The 16,659-nt window shown below is 45.9% G+C and overlaps 2 protein-coding genes across 2 annotated transcripts in view; both read right to left on the bottom strand.

Moving 5' to 3' along the window:
• The window catches only part of ABHD12 (abhydrolase domain containing 12, lysophospholipase), a 51,985-nt gene extending 47,351 nt beyond the window's left edge, over window positions 1–4,634 (bottom strand). Inside the window, exon 1 of the mRNA XM_040248843.1 lies at window positions 4,349–4,634. Within this exon, the coding sequence (XP_040104777.1) occupies window positions 4,349–4,539 (191 nt within the window). The 5' untranslated portion in view covers window positions 4,540–4,634. The remainder of the gene's footprint in view (window positions 1–4,348) is intronic.
• A 3,186-nt stretch (window positions 4,635–7,820) lies between these two features.
• LOC120869487 (F-box DNA helicase 1-like) lies at window positions 7,821–10,026 on the bottom strand. Its single transcript, XM_040248841.1, has 2 exons — window positions 9,026–10,026; window positions 7,821–7,999 (listed from the first exon to the last, which is right to left on the bottom strand). Exons 1-2 carry the CDS (start codon window positions 9,362–9,364, stop codon window positions 7,997–7,999), a joined length of 342 nt encoding a protein of 113 aa, XP_040104775.1. The 5' UTR covers window positions 9,365–10,026; the 3' UTR covers window positions 7,821–7,996.
• Between the last annotated feature and the right edge of the window lie 6,633 nt (window positions 10,027–16,659).

Genomic DNA, 16,659 nt, shown 5'->3' with positions numbered 1-16,659 from the left:
ATCACAAAGAGTCAGACACAACTGAGCACTCGTCTTGAGTCTTGATGCCTTTACTGAATAGTGCCAAGAACTCCAGGATTACAGAAGAGAAGATCAAAGGCCCACAGCATCCCTCATTTGCCTCCTCATACCAGACATGTGCAAAGCAAAACCAGTATCCAGTCCCTCCTTTCATAGAGTGCAGGGCTAACCTGTAAGCCAGATGCCTTCCAAAATGACCCTTTAGTCCAACTTAGTCCAAAACAAACCCAAAAAGGAGCTACACTCAATATTTTGTAATAACCTAGAAGGGAAAAGAATCTGAAAAAGAACATATATATATATATAAACACATTGCAAACCAACTATACATCAATATTAAAAACAAAAACAAAAACACAACACCTGGTTTTACCTCTGAGGTGGTTGTCTTTATCTAAATTAGTCTAAAAAGTTTCTAAAAAGTTAAGAGGTCACGGACACACACCCAGCTACTCTTCAGGAAAGACTGGAAGATCTGGATGCCCTGGAGCCACATTCTTGCTGGGCAGTCACAGGAAAGAAAGCAGCTCTTGCTGCCCTCTTCAGAGAGAGAACGTTTTCTCCACTTCTCCACAGCCTCAGCACCATCCTGGGCTCCCAGATAAATACACACAAAATATTTTTTTATTCAAGAGAAAATCCAAATTTTTCTGTGTGTGCACACATGTGCTAGAGCAAGAAAAAAGAGGGGAGGGCGTATAAATACCTAAAATAGCAAACAAGACTGGGGAAGAGCCCCAAGTCTAGAGGAAAAGCTAGATATAACAGATGGTTTTCTATAGACATATAAATCACCAAAACTGAGCCCAGAAAGAGACTGCAAATCTAAGAAACTATGACAGTTATAAAAATGCTGTATTCTAAAAAAGCACCATGCTCAGGAAGTTTTACAGGTGAATTCTACCAAAATTTAAAGAAAGAGATCATTTCAAAAGTACAATATTTAAACTGGCTAATGAAGAGAAAGAGATAACTTTTAATAAATCTATAAAAAACACTAAAACCACTTGGTAAAGATGGCATTAAAAAAAGAAAATTACAAACTAGTCATACAAATAACGGTGAAAAACTCCCTAGTAATAAATAGAATCTGTCTACACAATAAGAGTTATTATTGATGATTAAATAATATAAAATGATGACTCAATAACATGACATCTATTACTACAACTCAGCATATTAACAGGTCAAGAGACAAAATTCATATGATCATTTCACAGATGCTATAACAGCATTTAATATAATTCAACAACCATTTTTGATCTTTAAAAAAAAGACAAAACAGCAGCAACACACCCCTAATAAAATAACTAACTTGGCATAAACACTAAAAGAATTCTCCTTAAAGTCAGGATAAGATAAGGATACTCAGTATCACTCCTATTATTCAGCCTTGTTCTGGAAATACAATGTAATCAAAAAAGAGAAACAAAAGACATAAAAAGTAGAAAACAAAATGATTATTAATTTGCAGCTGATATGATAGCATACCTGGAAAATTCAGGAACTGCAAAAACTACTTGAAACTAAGAGTTTGTAAGTTGCTAGATACAAAATTAATAAATACAACTAGTAACAATGTGTAATATAAGAAAATAACAAGAGATTAACTAGGAATACACTTAAGAAATGTACAGGATTTAAAACTGACTTAAAAAAACATTTCTAAGGCAAGGAAATGGGCTTCCTTTGTAGCTCAGTCGGTAAAGAATTTGCCTGCAGTGCAGGAGACCCGGGTTCAATCCCTGGGTTGGGAAGATCCCCTGGAGAAGGAAATGGCAACCCACTCCAGTATCCTTGCCTGGAAAATCTCATGGACAGAGGAACCTGGTGGATTGCAGTCCATGGGGTCGCAAAGAGTCGGGCACGACTGAGCGACTAACACACAAGACAAGGAAATGTATGTGTAGACTTATGCTCAGTTGCTCAGTTGTGTCTCTTTGCAACCCCATGGACTGCAGCTTTCCAGGCTCCTTTTGTCCATGGAATTTTCTAGGCAGGAATACTGGAGCGGGTTGCCATTTCCTACTCCAGGGGATCTTCCCCACCCACATCTCTTTGTTTCCCTCATTGGCAGGCAGATTCTTTACCACTGCACCACTTGGGAAGCCCAGATAGGATAGTAAGTAATATTAAATTAATTACAAATAATAAATTGCTAGTTTTGATACAATTCAATAATAGCATTGGTGGTGTATATATTTCAAAATCCTTATTTGTTCAAGATACGCTGTGAAAATACTTATGGACAAAATCAGTTGTTTTAGAACAGTCTAGTCTCCCCACCATATCAAAATGGAGGAGAGGAGGAGGAGATGATTCAAGACTGGCAAAACATGGAAAACTATTGAAATGAAGGGACGAGCTCAGGGAGGTTCATTATACTGACTCCCCTACTTTTGTCTATTGAAAATGTGCACAATAGAAAGTTAAAAGAAATGTGCAAGGGGACCCAAACAAAGATGGTTAAAGATGTAAATAATCCCAAAGATGTAAATAATCCCAGGCTTACAAAAACATACAAAAACTGCCACCTAACCACTAAGAAATGCAAATTAAAGTTACAAATCAGATGTCAATTTTCAGCAACCAAGTAGAAAAAGATCAAAATATCTGGTAATATTCAATATTTGGGTGAGGAGACTGACACTAGTGGAGGGTGTACCGATCGTACAAGTTCTTGGGAGGGCACTTTCAGTCATCAGCATTCACCCCTAGGCTCAGCAATTCCACTTCTAGGAATCTATTCTGGATATTCATTCAACAAAATATTTTCTCCCACCTAAGATGTGCCTCTGAAGACAGAGGCCCCAAGAACAATGTCCCTGCTCTCACAGGGCTTCCATTCTCCCCTGGGAGACTATGCACAAAGCCAGTCAAGTGTGCGGGCAATTAAGGGGGATGAAGAAACAAGAAAACAGAAAGGGGCCGGTGGGGGCCCAATGGCTATTTTGGATGTGCTAGTCTGGGAAGGCCTCTCTGAAGAGGTGACAGCTGAGCAGAGACCAGGCTGAAGGAGAAAACTCAGGAGGAGAAGGTCCAGGGGACCGTTTCAGGCAACAGGGAAGGAACCATGGGGTAACTCACAAATTTGCCCTTCCAGCTCTCTGCTTTTCTTTTTATTCCAGTAACAGCCTTTTGTTTATTCAAAGGAAGTGGCACCACTAGAATGTCTCTCTTTGTCCTCAACTCAAAAATAAAAATAATCAGACTCTTTTAATACAGTAGATCTTTCAAGGGAGATTGCTTCCCCAAACACTGCTGTGCATCACAATTTGTCTTCTTCAAATAAAGAGCTTACAACCTAAGTGTTATGTCTGATCTGTTAATAAAAGTGCATTAAAGCCAACTGTGCGTTTTTAATGCAGATAAACCTTTCCACAAAAGAGATTATCTTCAGAAGAGATGCTGATCAGTTGCTAGATAATTTTACACAAAAACAAAAATTCTGTCGATCCTTGGACTTCCAGCAGGAAGGGGAACCACTGACTGAGATGTGTATATAGTTTAACTTCGTGATCTTTTAGGCAATGAATGTAACATTTTTAGGGGCTCTTTGGATAAATATTTTACACTGCAGAGGTCTGTGTCAATTAAGGGCATTCCAGGGGATCCCAAAAACAGTGACTCTTGCTACAACATCTGAGAACATTACATACTAACTTTTTCAGTTACCAAGAAACATCAAGACTTCAAAACTGTCATGAGTGATAAGTTCCACGAACAGCCAGATAATAGACACCAGCCTAGGGGAGGGTCCAGCCCGCGTGAAAAACGCTCCTCTCTCAACTGTGAGATGAATTCAACGTCAACGCGTTCATCTCCCCAAAGGGAGGCCGAAAACATCTTCCGGACCGGACAGCGCTTCCCAAGGGGCAGACTCGGGTAGACACATTTCACACACCAGAAGCCAGTGGCTCGCGATCGCCGGGCATCCATCCACCTGCCCTCTGCCTACGAGGGCGCAGCGCCCCGCGACCCCGCACCCCGCCGAGCCCTCAGCCTCCCCGAGAAGGCGGCGCACCCCCGAGCCTGCACACTGCGGACCCTCCACCGTCCCCAGGGACCCCGTGGGCGCCGGTGAGCTGCCCACCCCGCGGAGGGACGCTGGGTCCACGCCGCGCGCGCGCTTCCCGGCCCCGCCGGGCATCCAGGGGCCCCCCATCCTCGTAGGGAGGCGCTCTCCAGCCGGGCGCCAGGGGCGGGGGCCCGCAGGCCCGCTCGGGGAGGCATCCAGGGATGGACCGGCTCGGAGAGGCCGGCGGGGCGCCTGGGGCGGGCAGCTCCGAAGGGGCGCTGGCCCCCGGCCGCCCCCGCCGCCCCTCACCTGCCCAGCGCCCGCTTCATGCCCGCGTCCGCGGCGCAGCGCGGCTCGGCCGGCCCCGGGCCCGCCAGGCACAGGTTCTGCTTCAAGCGGCAGTCGGCGTCCAGCGCCGCGGCGGCCGGGCCGGCGGAGGGCGAGCCCGAGGCGGCACGGCGTTCATGCTCCAGGGCAACAGGCTCGGTCCGCTTCCTCATTCCGTGGCCAGCACGGCCAGTCTCGCCCGCGCCGCCCGCCGCCGCCGAGGGGAGCCACCGCCAAGGGGAGCCGCCGCCGCCGCAGCCGCCGCCGCGAGCCCGCCGCCCTGACGTCCCTGCCGGCCGGCGGGCCCGCCCACAGCCGGTCAGAGCTGGCCAATGAACGTCGGAAGGCGGCCAACCCACCCCGCCCTCCCAGGCCCGCCCCGTCCCGGTGCCCGCAGCCATCTTAGAGTCGGGCAGACGACGCCGTGGCGGGCGTCACTGTCCGGGCGTGACGCCACGGCGGGGCGGTGGAGCTACGCTGCGTAGGGGTCGAGCTAGGTCCGAGCCCGGGCTCCCGGCTTCCCGCCCAGCAGCTTGGCTCCCCGAAACGGACCCTCCACTCCCGTCCCAGGCTCTCTGAATTTCCTCAAGAGTGGAAACCCCCGAAAGGGTCTTTTAAGGGTTTACACAACGAAAAGGGAAAGGTGACATCACAAGTCTGTCCTAATAATGATTTACAACTATTAAATTTTCCCACAGGCCTTTAACAAATATGCGACCAGGTAGGTTTGTTTTTTAATTTGAAATACACATGTATATATTTTTTTCTTTTGGGCCAAACATGAAAACCGAGCTGCTAAAAAACCAGTATTAGATTTTTTATAAAGTAATTAGAACTAGTCGATGAGGGAAGAATCCGTTCACAAATTCCCAGTTGTGAAACACAAAGTAACAATTCAACGGATCCTAAAAACACAGAACAGGGTTACTTTCTTTTGAAAGTAGTTTTATCTCTTAGTTTTATAACTTTGGCTCTCTTTAATATAGCGTTTAGTTGTTGTTAGTCGCTCAGTTTTTGTACAAATGAGCTACAACCATTTGTTACAAAATAACTTGTAATTTCAAAATTTGTGCTAGTGAAAACTACTGGCAACTGATGATTTAAAATTAATTAGAAATGTCTTTAGAAATTCAATAGCTCCTTATATTGGCTTCCTAATGACACTTAGAAACTGCAAAAAGAATTTCACTGACCATATTACTAAATATCACAACCAGCATTCATATTTGTCCAAACATGCTTTTGGTGAATTCTTTAAAATAATGTAGAAGCATATACTGATAGACTGGGAATCCAGAAACTAAAGTGTAAAACAGTTTTTACACTTTACAATTTTGTCCATCACTCACTAAATTCTTTTCAATCAATAGACAGACAAAAAAGCTAGGAAGGGAGGACTAGAAAAATAGAGTAAGGGTTACTGAGTCTTTCTTGGTATCAGGCCTAGCCCATCTAGTCCTCAACTCTTGGTTCACAGTTCAAGTATAAGTGATCTTTTCCAGGCTCCGATCTTACCCAGTGTCACCCCACAGTAGTGACACCTACACTAGTATCTCTAGTCCACACCTCTTCATTGAACCCCACGCTCCTGGTCTCACTTACTCACTCTGATATCCTCTGCTGCTGCTGCTGCTAAGTCACTTCAGTCGTGTCCGACTGTGTGACGCCATAGACGGCAGCCCACCAGGCTCCCCCGTCCCTGGGATTCTCCAGGCAAGAACACTGGAGTGGGTTGCCATTTCCTTCTCCAATGCATGAAAGTGAAAAGTGAAAGTGAAGTTGCTCAGTGGTGTCTGACTCTTAGTGACCCCATGGACTGCAGCCTACCAGGCTTCTCCATCCATGGGATTTTCCAGGCAAGAGTACTGGAGTGGGGTGCCATTGCCTTTTCCCTGATATCCTATAGGCACTTAAAATTATGTTCAAAGCTGAGCTCTCAGCTCTTCTCCCACCCCAACTCCGTCCATAACCTTTCCCACCTCCAGGATGCTAAGTCCATGATACTTGCAGTTTCTCAGGCCAAAACCTTGGGATTCTACTTGATTCCTCCCTGCTCATGACATAGTAGGTCTGTCACCAAGCCTGGTCAGCTCCCCTTTCAAAATCTATCCAGGGTAGACCATTTCTCACTACCTCCACCATGGGCCAAATTGCCATCATACCTCACCTGGATTATTTTATTTTTTCACTTTTTGCTGGGCTACATGACATGCAGGACCCTAGTTCTCTGACCAGGGATCAGACCTATGTCCCCTACAGTGGAAGCTTGGAGTCTTAACCACTGAACCGCTAGGAAATTCCCTACTTTTGGAGGGGGGTGGATTATTTTAATAGCCTAAATGGTCTCTTGCCTCACTTCTGTCTACTTAGTTCAGTGGCCACAAAGCTCTTTTAAAAACTCTAGATTCAGTTCTGTCACTTGCGTGCTCAAAATACTTCAGTGGGTCCCTACCTCAATGAAAATAAAACTGAAAAGCACGAAATGGGTCAAGGGCCCTACCTGACTTGGCCTCGGCCACCCACTCACCCAGCTCCAGCATCACTGCCTCCATGCTGCTACAGGGGCCCCCCAGGATATGGGTGACATGTACATGAGTTGTCAAATCCACATGGCGAACTCCCATTTACTTAAGGTCTGTGCCTTCTCTGAATGCTAACTTGAAACCTTCAGGCCCTCGCACTGTCACTTTTCAACTGTCCTGACTTACACTCTTCTTAGAGTAGCACTTTTCACAAATGTGTTTGTCATTGGTATATCTGTATTTGCTGTTACCCACACTAGATCTTAGACTCTGACAGCAAGCACTCTGCTGCTTTATCTTCAGTGTCTAGAACAGGGCTAAATAGGCACTTCATAAATACTTGCTGAAGGAATAATGAACCATCACAACCCCTCAGAGGAGGGTACTATTACCCCTCCCTCCCCAACACAAAGATAAAGAAGTCAGTCTCAGGCCTGGGGTCTGAAATTGAAAAGGTTAATGGCAAAGCTCCAATACTTCGGCCACCTGCTGAGAACAGTCAACTCATCGGCAAAGACCCTGATTCTGGGAAAGATTGAAGGTAAAAGGAAAAGAGGGCAGCAGAGGATGAGATGGTTGGATGGCATCACCAATTGAATGGCCATGAACTTGGGCACTCTGGGAAATGGTGAGGGACAGAGAGACCTGGCATGCTGCAGTCCATAGGGTCGCAAAGAGTCGGACACAACTGAGCGAAGGAACAACAATAGGGCGAAGAAAAGATGTAGATACTGGTGTTCTCTAGATTACAGTCCTGGGGCACCCAGAGTCAGTGCCATAGGTTTGAAGCAGCGACTGTTCTCAGCTGTTGCTTTGGGTCTGGGCTCCAGGTGCCAGTATGAACCGGACTGCAGAGACAGGTATGGCTTCATGCCCTTCATGGACGTGGCCAGACTGCTCCTCGAAAAGCACAAGATAGAGAAACGGTTTGGTTCTGTCCTTTGGTTATTCCTACAAGTTTTAGCCCAGGGGATAAACAGAAAACATGGTGATTCAGATGGTGGGTTCAGATCTCAACTCTGCCACCTTTCCTGCTGTAGGCCTGCTTTACCTCTTTAAGCATCGGTGTTTCCATGTGTAAAACAGACAAATTCACTTTTTCACAGGGTTACTGTAAGGATAAAACAATGTAATGTACAGAAAGCAGTTAGCAAAATGTCTTCAGCACCCACAGGCAACCAGTCCCTCACTCCAGGGCTGCAGAGGGAAGCCACTGAGTTCAGGGACACAAACTTTCCCCTGATGGCAAGGAGTGAGACCCAGGATCTTCTGACTCGCAGGAAGCATACTGGAAACCCTCAGTGTCAGTTTCCAACCAGAATGGAAGCTGTGTCAGCAGTTTTTCTTTCGTTACATCTTTCTGATGCATCATGATATTTTCTACTTACGCAGAGAATTCACAAAATTTTGAAAATGTCTTCTGTATCATTTAAAGTCTCCTGTTTCTCATTTACTGACTTCTGCGTTTTAGACAAGTCTCTCAAATCCTCCCCAATTGATTCTATTACTTTTAAAACCATTTTTGACCAAATCAGATTAAAAGGAAAAATGTTCAGATCCAGAATAGACAAAGTCATAGGAATGAATACAAGACTATGAAATCTGTGCAGCTGAAGGAACCAGAGTTTCTATCATGGGCACCCGGCTCCCCTCTCTGTACTGTGGTGGGTGATGCCCTGAGCTGGGTCCTCTGTCCCCACCCGGCCCTGTACCTGGCCTGCCAATTTAGGTGATGTCCTTTGGCCCTCCTGTTCCTGATGCTTTCAGTTCAGTGAGCGATCACTCCTGCTTTCCGGAAGCTGGTTTCCTGTTACCTCCAACAACCTGCTTCTGGGCTTTGCTCTCTCTGTTTTCTTTCCTGTCTCCATCAGGCCCTGACCTGTATGAGCTTCTGTCCCTGCTCCATCCTGCACAGCCACGTCTCACCCACTCTCATCCCACTGCCCCGGACCAACGAGTCCCTCCAGCCCTGACCCTCTGCTGCTGGCTGTACATTTTTGCATGGACATCCTAATCCGGCCCCACATCCAGCTCACTTAAAACCTAGCCTCCCCCTAATATCAAAAATTTAGACTTGGGCCGGAGATCACGCCTTCATCCTCCCAAGCCCAGACTCCAGGGGCACTGAGTGGCTCACCAGCTTTTTGCTCTGTTCCACCATGACTTGCTGCCCCTGGCTATTCTTGCACCAGCTGAGCACACGGTCGATCATCAGCTCCTCATAGGCTGAGGTGAAGAAGGCCTCCAGAGTGTTATACACGAGTGTGGCCCTAATGAAGCCACCCTTCCCTTCAGCAAGGAGACAGTTGACCACGAAGGGGGTTGACTTGAAGAGATTCAGCTTCTTTCTCAACTGGTATCTGGAAGGCACGTCCCGAGGGCACAGGGTGGGCCTTCCTGGCCATGTGGGACTTGTGTCCCCCAGGCCCTGCCCCCATCTCTCTGATGACACCACAGGTCCCAGGCAGTGGCTCATCCAGGTGAGGAAAAAGGCTTAAAGGGCTGAGTGCTTCCAGGCCACATGGAACTGGGAAGGGCTCCATTCGGCTTTCCAAAATCCACATCTAATAACCCAGGAGACAAAGTGGCTCACAACAGATACCACTTTTCCACAGTGTAGACAGGACTCCAGTAGGCCTCAGGGGGACCTTGAAGCTCCCTGAAGCCTTCCTATCCCAGGGAACACAGCTCAGAGGCCCCAGGAGCCTGGGTCTAGTGCCTCTTAGCCTTGTCCTTTCCCCTTCTGCTTCCAAGGAGAGTCTGATCTGAATGGGTCAACCAGGCCATTGGTGCCCGGGACTGCAGACATGTCATCTGACCCGTGCCTAAACTCCAGACACACGAGCCTGCCTCCCTGGGTGACAATGTATCTCTCTGGGGTAAAAATATAAATCACTAAATCTTCTGTTATATTCCCTGCCTGTAAAGGGAGATTAGGCACTAAGTTCTCTCCTGTGAAAAGCAGTGACTGGATGTGACGGTGACAGCGGCACCAGGAAGCTCACTTGAGCTCGATGTGATTACAGGCCACGGAGTGGAATGTCTTGCAGATGACGTGGCTTGGGAAGATGAGCTCCGGATACCTGGTGATGTTCTTGTTGAAGGTCACGTGTGGAAATCTGCTCTGAGACCACTTCTGAGCTTCTCAATGCCTGGGGATGCCAAAAGGAAGGGGGTCACCTCTGACCAGGAAGACACACTCCCACGATGCCCTAATCAGGATCCGCCCACGCTCATCTTGCCACCAGCCAGGCACCCAACAGCGGCATGCTCTTAGTACTGATGAGAACTAAATGCCAGGTGGTGAAGGGAGCAGCAGAGTGGAAGCAGAGCCACCTGGGTTGGGGCTGAGGCACTGGCAGCTCCAGCAAGGCACCCCTTGACCTCCCTGGGCTTCAGCCTCCTCCTCAGCTGTGTGCCTGTAACACACAGTGAGAGAAAGCGGTATGAGCAAAGCTCAGACAAAGTGACCAAGCACTTTAGGAGCCAGGCAACACAACTAGCTAACCCTGGCAGAACACTAGACATTGCATTCGGGGGTGCATGTGAAAGTGGGAGGCCCTTCTAAGCTTCACCGTCCGGAAACCCAGGAGCTCCTGACACTGTCTAAACAGGAAAGTCACATGACCAGCCACCCCACAGCCATCCGTGTCTGAGGAGATGTGTTGATAGGTAACAGGCCAGATCAACCCCCAGCAGATGGGCCATCTGTCCATCCAGGGTGGATGCCCCCTGGAGTGGGAAGAAAAAGCAATTATTCCTTAACAACTGCTTTTTGGATGATTTAATTGCAGCAGTTCAATAGATTAAGGTAAAGACACTCTGGCAGGTGGCGGGAAGGGGGACGCAATGACAAGAAATCTTCCAGGAATGGCAGCCCCTTACCTGCTGCTGCTGCTGCTGCTAAGTCGCTTCAGTCGTGTCCGACTCTTAGCGACCCCATGGACTGCAGCCTACCAGGCTCCTCTGTCCCTGGGATTCTCCAGGCAAGAGTACTGGAGTGGGGTGCCATTGCCTTCTCCACCCTTACCTGCAAATGTCATTATTTTCACCACCTGGAGAGGCCCCAGTTTGTGGCTTAGGATCAGCTATTTGTTCATGTGTCAGTTGGATGGTAGTTTTCTTGCTGTAATCATTACAGAAGAGAAATTAGGGAAAGAGCAAGAAATTGAAAAGATCAGGTGATAAACTACCAAAATGAGGCTGGGGTTGCTCCTGGCTTCCAAGACAACTTTAAGAACCTCTGATGATGGATTCTACACGATGGAGGCAGAACACAGAGGACGATTTCCAGCTTCTCATTAACTCACTGTGTGTCAGCATGAAGCCCTTCATTTCTCTGGTCCTTTCAAATAACCCAAGTTGTTACCAATACGGTGGGCTGCCTTGTAAGGCTGTCCTTACTGATCAGTGTTCAAAAGCTAGATGACCATCCTCTGTTGGGACTGCTCAACAGAAGGGGAAATTGGGTGAAATGCTTTTTAAAATTCCTTCCAAATTTAAGAATCTGTGGCCTTTTATTTCTCTAAGGGACCAATGACAAAGATTAAGGCTTCAAAGCAGAGATTGAAGGAAAACTTTGAAAATAAATCTAAAATAACTTTTAGCCAAACTTGACCACCAAGACACATTCTTCTGAAGAGAAAAGGTGGCACCTCCCCAGCCCTCCCCACAGACTCTTCACGTACAGCAGCGGCGCGTAGAGGTCAGGGAGGTATTGGCACACGCAGGCCTCTGCCTCGGCGAGGAGGGGGTGCTGCCTCAGACTCCACAACACCCACCCAGGGTCCACACTCAGGGAGCACTTAGTGGTGGCTGTGTAGCTGTAAGACATTCACAGCAGCGTCTGTGGGAAAGATGATCCATTAAATGCTGATATCTCGGAAAGGACTCCAGAAACCAACTTCCTCCTAGGAGACGGTGACTTACCAGATGAGGTTCAGCACATACAGGTCTGACCCCTCCTCTATGCCATACCTCAGCAGGATGCTGTGCACCCTGCTGATGGCTTGCTCTTCGTTCATCAGGTATTGGCGATACAACTTTTTCCAAGGAATGAACTAGATAGTTTAAGAAATCCAAAAGAGCATAGAGGCAATGGCTGTTAGAGCAGAGATCAGGCTACAAACATACAGATAGTTGTTTAAAAAACAACTAGAACCCACAACTCAACAGCTGGAGAAAAGGGCAGAAACATTATACAAATTTTAGTTGGAAACTAGGAAAGTGGAGGGTTCATTTTTGGTTTCAACACCAACTTGAGCTAGTGCTTCAAATTTCCTATCTGAAACAGTGTCCAGTTCCTGTTGGGACACTAATGACTCAGAGTTTCAAAGAGGATTAAACAACATGAGAGCTATGGCTATAATAGCATTAAACAAAACACACTTTAAGTCAAAAATTTTAGAAGAGACAAAGAAGAAGATTATAAAATAATAAAAGGATCAATTCACCAAGAAGATACAACAATTATAAATATGCACATGCCAAATAGAAGAGCTCCTAAAACTAGGAAGCAAACACTGACAGAACTGAAGAGAGAAACAGATAACAGAATAATAACAGGAGACTTCAATACTCCACTTTCAAAAATGGACAGAACAAACAACAGTAGATCAACCGGACCTAACAGACATATAATGAACACTCCACCCAACAATATATAATCTTTGCAAGTACACACAGAACATTCTCCAGGATAGATCACATGCAAGGCCACGAAAGAAGTCTTAACACATTTTAAAAGACTGAAATTATAGAAAGTATGTTTTTCAATCAGTAAGAATGAAACAAGAAATCAGTAGTGGAAAGAAAACTGGAAAACTCACAAATATGTGAAAATTAAAAACAAAAACATTTTTAGAGCAACCAATGTGTCAAAAGGAAATCACAAAGAAATTAGAAAATACCTTGAGACAAATAAAAATACAGATACCAAAATATATGGGATGAAATGCAAGCAATGCTAACCGTTAATAGCTATAAACACTTACATTAAAAAATAAGAAAGATCACAGGGATTTCTCCAGTGGTCTAGTGGCTAAGACTCCAAGCTTTCAGTGAAGGGGGCCAACCAAGGTTCAATCCCTGGTCAGGGAGCTAGATCCCGTGTGCTGCAACTAAGACCCTGTGCAGCCAAATCATAAATATATAAACTTATTTTTAAAAAATAAGAAAGATCACACATCAGAAAGCTAACTTTACACCTAAAAGAACTAGAAAAAGAACAAACTAAACCCAAAGCTAGCAGGAAGGAGGAAATAATAAAGACTATCAAGCAGAAATAAATGAAATAGAAAATTTAAAAATATGGGGAAAAATTAATAAAACTAAAAGTTCTATTTTTAAAAAACAAAATTGACAACTCTTGGATATATAGTGGAAAAAGAGAAGATCTGAATAACTAAAATCAGAAATGAAAAGGAAACGTTACAACGGATGTCACAGAAATAAGAACAGTTGTAAGAATACTTCAAACAACTGAAGGCCAATCAAATGGATAACCTAGAAATGCATAAATCCTTAGGAACACACCACCTATCAAGACTAAATCATGGAGATACAAAAACTCTGAACAGACCAATAACGACTAAGGAGACTGAATCAGTCATCAAAAGCCTCCCCAAAAGGAACAGTCCACAAACATATTGCTTCACTGAAAAAGTTTACTGAACATTTAAAGAACTAATATCAATCCCCCTCTAACTCTTCAAAAAAAACTGAAGAGGAGGGAACACTTTCAGACTTATTCTGAGGCCAGCATAACCTTATACTGAAGCCAGACAGACACCACAAGAAATAAAATGAGAGCTGTGACAAGGTCACTGAAAGTGAGAGAGTCATTTCCTAGGCAGGTTGATAAGAAGTCTAGGGGTCCCCAAGGAGAGAGGGGTCCGGAATTCTCAAGGAGGAAGAAAGTGTTATGCCCAAGGTCCCGATCCCCAGAACTGAGAGAACAAGACATCCACGGCAATGCAAATGCAAAAAGGGAATTTATTGCTAGCTCGAGCCAGGGCCCTGGCCACATCCAGCACAGTGGAATAAAGCCAGAGCCCTGAGCCCTGGATTACAGTAGTAGTTATAGGTTTAGGACAAAGACAGGGAATTGGCAAGGTTGGATTGGTTACAAGGGTTTCTTTGCATCTACTAATTGGCTAGATTTTCACACGCACGGGCTTTCTTAGGAGATATCTATCCTTGTCCCAATTGGCACAGACCAGGCTACAGGGAGCATGCTGACAGGCTGAGTCCTCCCGTCTGGGGTAATTAATTTTGATCCTGCCTGGGCAGTGTCTCAGCTGTTTCCGGGATGCTTGCTCCAGCCTATTTTAGTCATGGCCTCTATCAGGCCTCAACAGAAAGGACAAACTTTTTTTCCTTCTCTACATTCTTTAGGATTATATAACAACAATGTATTCTGCCTGAGGACAGTCTCTGGATTAAACCTTCTAGCTAATTCTGTTATCTTAAAATGTAAATTATGGGAGTAGGTCTGGTGAGGTCCTTACAACCTCCAGACATTCTTTGGATTCATTGGAGAGTATATAACTTCATTGCTAACACTAACAAGCAGGTACTCTTTCTGCCCCCTTCTGATGTCTATGTCAGAAGCTTTCTCTATCTCCTTTATACTTTAATAAAACTTTATTACACAAAAGCTCTGAGCGATCAAGCCTCATTTCTGGCCCCGGATTGAATTCTTCTCCTCCAGGGGCCAAGAATCCCAGCAATGTGATTCAACAACAACCTTTCAAAAGTAACTCCATCATGTCATTGCTAGCAATGATAAAAAGAGTACTATTTTAACATTTCAGGAGGTAAAGATAAGCTGAGACATGTTCCCAAAATCTCAAGCAGAGTGGAGGGAACCCTCACGCATCCCCGTTCCCATCAGAATCTCAATAAAGTGGGTAGATTTACTGACCCAAAACAAAGTTCACAACTAAAAACAGAACAATGTTTCTGTGAAGGTAGGAGACAAGACCCCAAGCAAAGAATGAGCAAGCGTGATGTGAAATTTCCTCCAAAATGTGTTGGGTTTGGAAGAGAAATGTACTGAGCCTTGACATACCCATCTTGCCCTCAATCTCTAAGGTTTTAAACTTCAATACATTTGGAGAATAGGTTAAATTCTCCACCTCTGGCTTATTGCCAATGGCTGGTCTAAGGGACATACAAGTTAAGTAGAACATTCTCACAACCTTTAGGCGTGAGAACCTGGTAAGTATAATGTGAACCTGGTAAGTATAATGACAAAGGGGAAAACAGGCTGTGGGCTAATAGTACTGGGAAATCCTTTCTGAGGGCACAGGGCTGCCCTCTGTGTCATCCTCAGAAGGTACTCCTGAGACTACACACAACACTCATTCAGTAATCACCTCTTATTAATATATGTAAAATATTGGGCCTCCCACGTGGTCTGCCTGCCCATGCAGGAGACAGAAGAGATGCGGGTTTGATCCCTGGGTGGGGAAGATCCCCTGATGGAGGGCATGGTAACCCGCTCCAGTGTTCTTGCCTGGAGATTCCCATGCACAGAGGAGCCTGATAAGCTATAGTCCTTATGGTCGCAAAGAGTCAGACAGGACTGAAGCAACTTAACAACAAAATATCGTGAGATCCAATAGAGAACCCACAAACAGGACAACCAGCCCTCCAGCCATGCTCTAATAGCTCAAATGAAGGAGGAAGCCGCTCTAAGACCACACTTGAACGTGACAGGCTTGAAAGTGAAAGTCATTCAGTAGTGTCCGACTCTTTGAGACCCCATGGACTACACAATCCGTGGAATTCTCCAGGCCAGAATACTGGAACCGGTAGCCTTTCCTTTCTCCAGGGGATCTTCCCAATCCAGGGATCGAACCCAGGTCTCCCGTATTGCAGGCTGATTCTTTACCAGCTGAGCCACAAGGGAAGCCCAAGAATACTGGAGTGGGTAGCCTACCCCTTCTCCAGGGGATCTTCCCAACCCAGAGATCAAGCCCGGGTCTCCTGCATTGCAGGCAGATTCTTTACCAACTGAGCTATGAGGGAAGCCCACAGAGGTATAAATCGCTATAGTGGCACAAGGAAGAGAGACAGGGTGACGTCCGTGGGATGCAGCAGAGGAGTTACTTGGGGAGTGGAGCCTGGAAGAGGCGAGACGTCCAATGAGACATGAGGGGGCCCTTTGGGCTGGTTAGACGTGGGGTGCAGATCAAACCAAGCTAAAGAAGGTATCACACGGTCCACAACCGGGAGGCAGCACATTGTTTGCTGTGGACAGAATACAGGGATGGACGGGAAGAATAAACAACATGCTCAGACGCGCACAGAAAGGTCTCAGATGCTTCCGGGGTTGGTATCTGATTCTGGAGGACAACGGGACACGAACATTTCTAAGGAAATATTTTCAGAGGGAAATTTCTGAGGAAAGGCCACTGTCAGGAGCATGCATTAAGCGAGGCGGCGCCGCTGCACTTTTAGAACTTCAGAGAACAAAGCTAGTGGAGGTGATGGAATTCCAGTTGAGCTCTTTCAAATCCTGAAAGATGATGCTGTGAAAGTGCTACACTCAATATGCCAGCAAATTTGGAAACCTCAGCAGTGGCCACAGGACTGGAAAAGGTCAGTTTTCATTCCAATCCCAAAGAAAGGAGATGCCAAAGAATGCTCAAACTACCGCACAATTCCACTCATCTCACATGCTAGTAAAGTAATGCTCAAAATTCCCCAAGCCAGGCTCCAGCAATACGTGAACCGTGAACTCCCTGATGTTCAAGCTGGTTTTAG

The sequence above is a fragment of the Oryx dammah genome, unplaced genomic scaffold (assembly GCF_014754425.2).
Source record: "Oryx dammah isolate SB20612 unplaced genomic scaffold, SCBI_Odam_1.1 HiC_scaffold_10, whole genome shotgun sequence".
In the NCBI taxonomy this organism is placed as follows: domain Eukaryota; kingdom Metazoa; phylum Chordata; class Mammalia; order Artiodactyla; family Bovidae; genus Oryx; species Oryx dammah.
This window is presented reverse-complemented; position numbering and strand designations above follow the sequence as displayed.

Excerpts from the sequence above, each read along its gene's own strand:
- LOC120869487 (XM_040248841.1), bottom strand. The coding sequence starts at position 9,364 with ATGAGCCACTGCCTGGGACCTGTGGTGTCATCAGAGAGATGGGGGCAG.